The sequence below is a fragment of the Papaver somniferum genome, chromosome 9 (genome assembly GCF_003573695.1).
Source record: "Papaver somniferum cultivar HN1 chromosome 9, ASM357369v1, whole genome shotgun sequence".
Lineage (NCBI taxonomy): Eukaryota > Viridiplantae > Streptophyta > Magnoliopsida > Ranunculales > Papaveraceae > Papaver > Papaver somniferum.
Window position 1 is genome coordinate 8107759 of NC_039366.1, and position 7127 is coordinate 8114885.

The following is a 7127-nucleotide window of genomic DNA, read 5'->3' on the forward strand; positions in this document are numbered from 1 at the left end:
AAAATTAAAATTGTTTCAAGTTTTGATGATGAATTAATGGAATTCAGGGTTAACTTGATTCCACCCAAATTAGCAATAATCAATCAGGATAGTTTTGCCATTTAGTAAAATAATTGGATAAGGGGTACGTTATCCGTTTTATTTCAAAATATTCTTCTTTGTCTTGTAGACATAGGCACAAAATAATCACACTAGGCCCCAAATTAGCCAGACAAAAATACTCCTAACAGCACAGGCGAGAGAAAAGAGATTTTTCTCTCATGTTAATTTTCACCAATTCAACACAGGCTAAAAGCATCCATGTACCTGAGTAAATTTGAAATATATATTTATTAAATAAATAAATTGAGTATCACTTTGACATCATCATCTAACCCATTTCTTTTGTTCACAATAATCACTTTTTAACAAATACAAGCTATAAACACAGGAAGAAGAACAAAACTAAATTCAACTCCAGTCGATGCCGTCTACCTAAAATCTAAAGGATTCCACATCAGACTAGGAGTAGAGAAATACACAACAAAGAATTAAAAAGAAAAACAGGACTCTCTATGATAGTATCCTCACCCCATTTCTCCCTCGGATACAACATTTGTACCTTAAATTACTTTAACCCTGATATGCAGATTTTGATATACCTTATTATTTACACAAGGGTGAGTAGAAAAAATATAACAGGGAGACAAAAAAATGGATTCCTCAGGAAAATTAACAGTTGATACCGCACTGCTGACCTCGTTCAGCAGCTTTTGTTGCAGCAGAAGTGAAAGGATCGATACGAACCCACAGCAATGAGAAGATGGAAGCAAGAAGAATTGACCACACAATGACGATGGTTGGGGTACGATTCTGTCTACCTAACAAACCTTTCAAGAAAGGATACAGATGGAGGATGACCCATATAGCGAAAAACAGCTTTCCAAATAGTGGACCCCATGATTGGTATCCACTGTTTATCGCGTATGAAACACCTGCAACTATACCCACCATGTTCACAATGAGGACAGTAGTTGGAGGGATGAGAAGTGCAGTCCATTTGAAAAGGTAAAGCTCTGCAAAGTCCCCATCATCATCGGTTGCCTTGGATGTGACAGTGAAGTTGGTATCAATACCTCCAAGAACCTTCAACAGACCTTGGAAGACAGCGAAAAGATGTGCAGATGTGCCACCAATGACCCAAAACTGCTCATTTCTCCACCAGTCATCAATCCCAACCCCACTCCACCGAAGCTCAAGAATTCCAGTTACAGCAATGGAAAGAAAGAGTAGAATAAACCAGATACCAGCGTAGTTGCTTATCTGCACACAGTTTAAGTGAAGTTTCATACAAATATACATACACATCCAAGTAAACAGCAGGGGAAACTGGGAAATGACAAAAAGTAAAAGCATAAATTGTGGATATGATGAAACTTAGCTGACCTCAGGGATGATAAATTTGCCGGTAAGAAGACAAATGGCAGGCAGTATACAGTATGCAAGTAGAGGAAGTGAGGTGAGAGGGTAAACGATGGTATTTATGTATGCTAGTCTCTCTAGCACCCTCAATCTTCCACTGTAACCATACCAAATAGGGCAATGCCTACTTAGAAGAATTTCAACTGATCCCAAGGCCCATCGAAGGACTTGATTCAGACGATCTGAAAGATTGATTGGAGCAGATCCCTTAAAGGCAGGACGAGGAGGCATGCAATAAACAGATATCCATCCTCGAGCATGCATTTTGAATCCTGTTAGAATATCCTCCGTCACAGACCCATAAATCCAACCAATCTGATAGCAGAAAAGAAGGAAATCCAGTTAGAGTTTTTCTAGAAATACAAATCCCAGAAAATATGTCATTTGGATAGCCCTTCTGAACTCACCTCTTTACCCCATTCGGACTTGTCCTCGTACCCACAGCTAATGACATGAATGGCTTCCTTTAAAAGAGATGCAGGATTGGTTGACTGTGGTAACCCACCTTGCTCCATGAACGTTGATGAAATAAAAACTGGGGATTGACCAAATCGCTTCTCTAACCTCTTCTGAGACATAATTAGTGACCTTTCCTCTTCATAGCCTGAACAAAATGACAGACAAGAAAACATGTTAGCTTCGCCATAAGGATTCATTCTACAAAAATATTGACAACAAAGAGGACAATAAAGAGAATACTAAATAAGAAACCCAGAAATGAAGAGCTTATAAAGGAAAAAAGCAATTGTATATGTTAGAATCTGCATTCTCCTATAAAAACATATTCCTTCGAAAATTTGACATGTGACTCTGGCAGAAAAATATTCAGGTGCTAGAGACTGGGCCCTATCTATGATTTGGAAGGCGTCAACTGCTGTGATAGATACTAATTACAAAGGAAAAAGACATCCATGCGTTTTTGACAAGCTTACCTTCCACACCTTCGTCAATGTCTTCCATGTTGAAAATGGGAACATTAGATTCAGTTCGTTTCATTCCTCGGTTTTTATCACTGTACTTCTTTGCTTTTCTCCCCTTCTTTCTTGATCCACAGCAACTCTTTACAATAATGTTAGGCTCCAACTCAGCTTCACTCAGGACTGGATCATAACCATATAGAGCTTGTCTGTTAAAACAACATCCTGTTCCCACATAAACTGGACCTTGGACACCATCCAACGCTTTCAAATTGATCTGAAAAGAACAAAAACAATGAGCGTTGATGCACATAAAAGGATGGATCCTTTTAACTTGAAAAACAAAAAATGTGAGATACATACATCAAAGAAAACAATGTTGCGATTGGCATATCGATCGTGCAGATCAATGCCATCAAATCTCTGTGGGAATTGGACATAACAGGTTCTCTTTCCATACGCAGGATCCATCATAAAACACATGGCCTCTCTTACAGCTTGACTGTTATTGAAGTAGTGATCACAATCGACATTCAGAAGATAGGCACCATTGGTAAGAACAGCTGACACTCGAATCTGTTAAACAGGAGACAATGATACAAACATGTCAGTGATAAGCCATTGAAACTGTTCTGCTTCACTGTCCAGATGTGCTAGCACTTTCCCCTTTTCTTTTTTGTTCCTGTATTTCGAAGTTTACCAATCTGATTGTAGTTTTCCATGTTGTGCACTTAAGTGGATTCAAAAAACTTAAAGCTACCCCTCATCAGTGAGTATTTTGTATGTTTTGATATGACAATGTTTCTGACACATATTAGTAAGCAATTTAATGAGCTGTTGTTTTTATCTTGCAGAAATATGATCAAACGGAATACAAGACATATAGTGGAAAGGGTTTAAGCATCACGAACCAAAGCATTCATTGCACCAGCTTTCTTGTGATGTTGGAAACCTGGTCGCTTCTCACGAGAAACATACACAAGTCGAGGTAGCTCATTTCCATCTGTATCAAGCCCTCCACTGTGTCCTAAGAACACCTGCATTTCCAAGCAAAAAACAAAGGAAAATGTTCAATGAAGAATAAAGGAGAAACGTGCAATCTGAAGATAACTCACTGATATCAGGGTAGAAGGAAGAGTTATGATACCTGGATCATGCCAGGATGATCCCTAGGGTTATTTCCAGGCCAGGGAGTTCCGTCCTGCATCGTCCAACCTTCTTCTGGCATTTTCTGTGCCTTCGCCACTAGGGCATTGATCCTAACCTTGAATTCCTCATATTCCCTCTGAAAAAAGAAACCATTCCTTTATATTAATCGCCAGATAAACGAAATGATTAGTTTTACGGTTTTACCCTAAGGCCAACTAGATTACCTTCATCGCCCTCCTTTCTTTTACAAAAGAAGGTACTATCTTGTCTTTCAAATAATCTATCTTCTGTTGAAAGTAGAATTCAGGAGCTCTAGGTTCAATATTGTGCTTCTTGCAGAAAGGAACCCACTTTCTTGCAAACTCTGAGGTCTCAGATAGGGATTCAAATGTCAACATTGCAGACCCATCATCCGAAACATAGCAAGATATTTTGTCAACGGGATAATCCACGGCAAGAATGGACAACACAGTATTAGCTGTCACTAGAGGAGGCTCTTTGAGAGGATCCACCGTACTGACAAAGATATCTACTGGAGCTAACTGCGAAGGCTCCCCTGGTCGATCAAATCTGTTTGCAAGAAGGCATTACTAACTATACTGTATAAGTTGCTAAGGAACAAAAATGTGGAGGTAGCAAACCTTATAGCGAGTCGGTCCAGATAAGTCTCACGGTTGATAGGATACCATTTTGGAAATTGATCAAGAAGCCAAGACAAGGCAAACCAGATCTCACAAATAACTGATGTTAACCATAGCCCATAAGCCTCGTTAACAGGGTGGGAAACACGGTATTGCAAGAAGAAACCCAGGATAATAAGCCGAAGTATGATCACAATGCGGTAAGGGGTCAAGTGAGAAGAAGATATAGGCACAATTCGGCTCATAGGTTGACGAGGATCACCAGCCCTGTATTATATATTGGGAAGTGAGATACTGAGAGATTAAATGAAAAGATTGAGAATAAGCAAAGTTCAAATTTAAAAAGAATGTTATCTTGGAAAAGCAAGTGTTTATACATTGGTAGAGCTTCTCCATTTGAACCAGTTCCTTCCATGTCCCCCTTTCCGTCGGGATATCTATTGGTCATTTGCGTCATACTTTTCTCCTGTTTGAGCTTCCATCCCTCAACTCTTTCTTTCCAATCAACATTGCCAAGTCCATAAGAATTCAAGTCCTTTGAGGGGTCCACAATTCTCACAGGGACTGGCCGACTTGGGTCTAGATAAGGAAGAGAATGAACACGCTTTTCACCTCCCAGGGGACCTGATTGTGTGGTTCGCACTGACTGGCTATCTGGTGTTGCAGGCATTTCTCCAGATACCTGAAATATTGGTATTCAGATACGTAAATGATAATGCTAATCCAACTCGGAAAGTGTAACCAAAATGTGATTACAAAGCACAAAAAGAAGTGCAAAAGGATCACATATAAGTCGGAAATAAGAGAACAACAAAACCCTGTCTAGAGGTGCACTAGCCAAGATAAAATAGTTTTACACAAATATTATTTGAGGCAGTAAACAAAGCAACTACTGTCTTTCCTACATTATTGTAGAACCTACAAGTATACAAGCGCCAACTTTGACTTACCTGGCGACCATTAGTAAGACGTGGGATAGGGAGTTGTGACTCATGTGATGAAGAAAGGTCAACATCTTCTTCTTGCCACCGCCTCCTTGCAAACTCATTCTCAAGATCATCAATATCATCCTCTTCATCATCTCCCTCAACCCTTGGACTCCCTGACATATGACATTTTTAATTATTAGCCAGATAAATGACAAAAAGCCTAAACAAATATTTGGATAACGGGTATGCACAAGAAACATTAAGCGAATACTTAATCATATCAGACCAATCAATGTAACAAAATAACCAAAATAGCAGCTAACCTTTGAGTCTCTTGTATCTAGTCTTGCACTGGGGACAAGAGCGATTCCCCTCTCTTCTCTCGTACTCGTAACAAGGCCGACAAACCGGGAATGCACACTCATTACAAGCCACAAAGACATCACCCTTGTCGTTAACCCCAACAGTGTCTCCACAGATCTGGCACACTTGACCAGCACTTGTATTGTTCTTCATTGGCTTCTCCTGCATTATCATCCATGAAAGAGACAGACCCAATTCAATAAGAGCATGTCCAAAAACAAAGAGGTAATCCATTTAATCTGCATCTAAAAGCCTCAAATGAATCAAGATTTACAAAAATTACAGCCAGGCAAGCTACCAACTAGTAGATCTCGGGATGAACTTGACAGTGCAGTACTAGGATATTTGTTGATGAATAAGTGAAGGATACTGAGAATTGATGCCCGGGTCCCAGCTGCTCTAGGATTACGCCTCCCCTAGTTGACAGATTAGCTTTTACTCAGAAATGGGAGTGATTCTAGTTATGATTCTTGGCTTCACTTTCTAGTCTAGTCTAGTGTTCCTAAGGAAATTACAATTACCGTTGGAATCTTAAGTAAACTTGGAGACCAAAGTTCACCCAGCTAAACTTGAACTTGAAAACAGACGGTAAAAAATCTTGTATTGAATCTGTCAAAGTGATTAAACTAAAATCTTGTATTCAATATGCAAACAAAATGCCCTAGTAATGAAAAATCAAAAACAAAGAAGAATAAGAAGCAGATCAAAAACCTCTAATTCGCACCGAATTGAATAATAATAATAATCATAAGTTGGATCTCAGGTGACAATTAAGCAACATTCTAGTCTAATTTGTGTCAGTGATTCATTTCATAGTTCAAATTTAATCAACATAATCATCACTAAGTAACAAAAGAGTCGAACAAAAAATCGGGGATCTAAATAAAGAAACTGATAATGCAAACACAAGAATATAAGAATACAAACATGATCTCCTCCGGCTCCGGCTTCATTTGGAATGACGACGAACTCATTCCGGTTATGAGAACCAGCAATCATTCCCGCATTTGCCGCCATAACTCACTCCTCCTCTTCTTCTAATTACAACAACACAGAGAGAGTCTATGAATCTCGTACGTATCTACAATTTCCTAATCATTTCTCTCTACACTGGTAGGATGAATGGATGGAGATTGCTTCCACTGTGAAGAAAAGAAGAGAAGAGGTTGCTTCTTCTTCTTCCTTCCTTGCGAAATAAAAACATCTAGTAATAGCTAGCTGTCACTTGTCGGTGCTCACTTTTCTTCTTCAAATTACCCCTACAACCTTTCTCTATTTTCAAAAATACCCTCTCGACCCAGCCTACTCGAAATAGTAGTCAGCTGTTTAACTGGGTTGAGATGGACTCAACGTGACATTGATTTGATTGTTTGTTTGTTTGCCAAAAAGTATGGGCGATCGATGGCTAACTCGTAGTTTGAGACGGTAATTAAGGTCAATTGTTTTGAAAGAGTGTAACATCATTATTGAGGTTTGTTTCTACTTAACTAATTGGGTTTTAATTACAAAAAATGATTTAATTTAAGTTTGATAATAATCATACTGCATTCATGTTATTTTGATCGCCCAAAGTTGTTTAATATTCCAAAAAATAAACCCTATCATTATTATTATTTTATTATTATTGATTTTTTAGTTGGTTAGTAGCATACCATACGTGATTTTAT

The 7127-nt window shown here is 38.7% G+C and overlaps 1 protein-coding gene across 1 annotated transcript; it reads right to left on the reverse strand.

The window, feature by feature from the left end:
* Positions 1–303: 303 nt before the first annotated feature.
* LOC113310307 (cellulose synthase A catalytic subunit 1 [UDP-forming]-like) lies at positions 304–6661 on the reverse strand. The gene is made up of 13 exons (XM_026558928.1): positions 6388–6661; positions 5421–5622; positions 5119–5270; positions 4546–4850; positions 4169–4435; positions 3752–4097; positions 3526–3663; positions 3290–3415; positions 2742–2954; positions 2394–2655; positions 1869–2065; positions 1426–1776; positions 304–1302 (listed from the first exon to the last, which is right to left on the reverse strand). Exons 1-13 carry the CDS (start codon positions 6475–6477, stop codon positions 712–714), a joined length of 3240 nt encoding a protein of 1079 aa, XP_026414713.1. The 5' UTR covers positions 6478–6661; the 3' UTR covers positions 304–711.
* Positions 6662–7127: the final 466 nt, after the last annotated feature.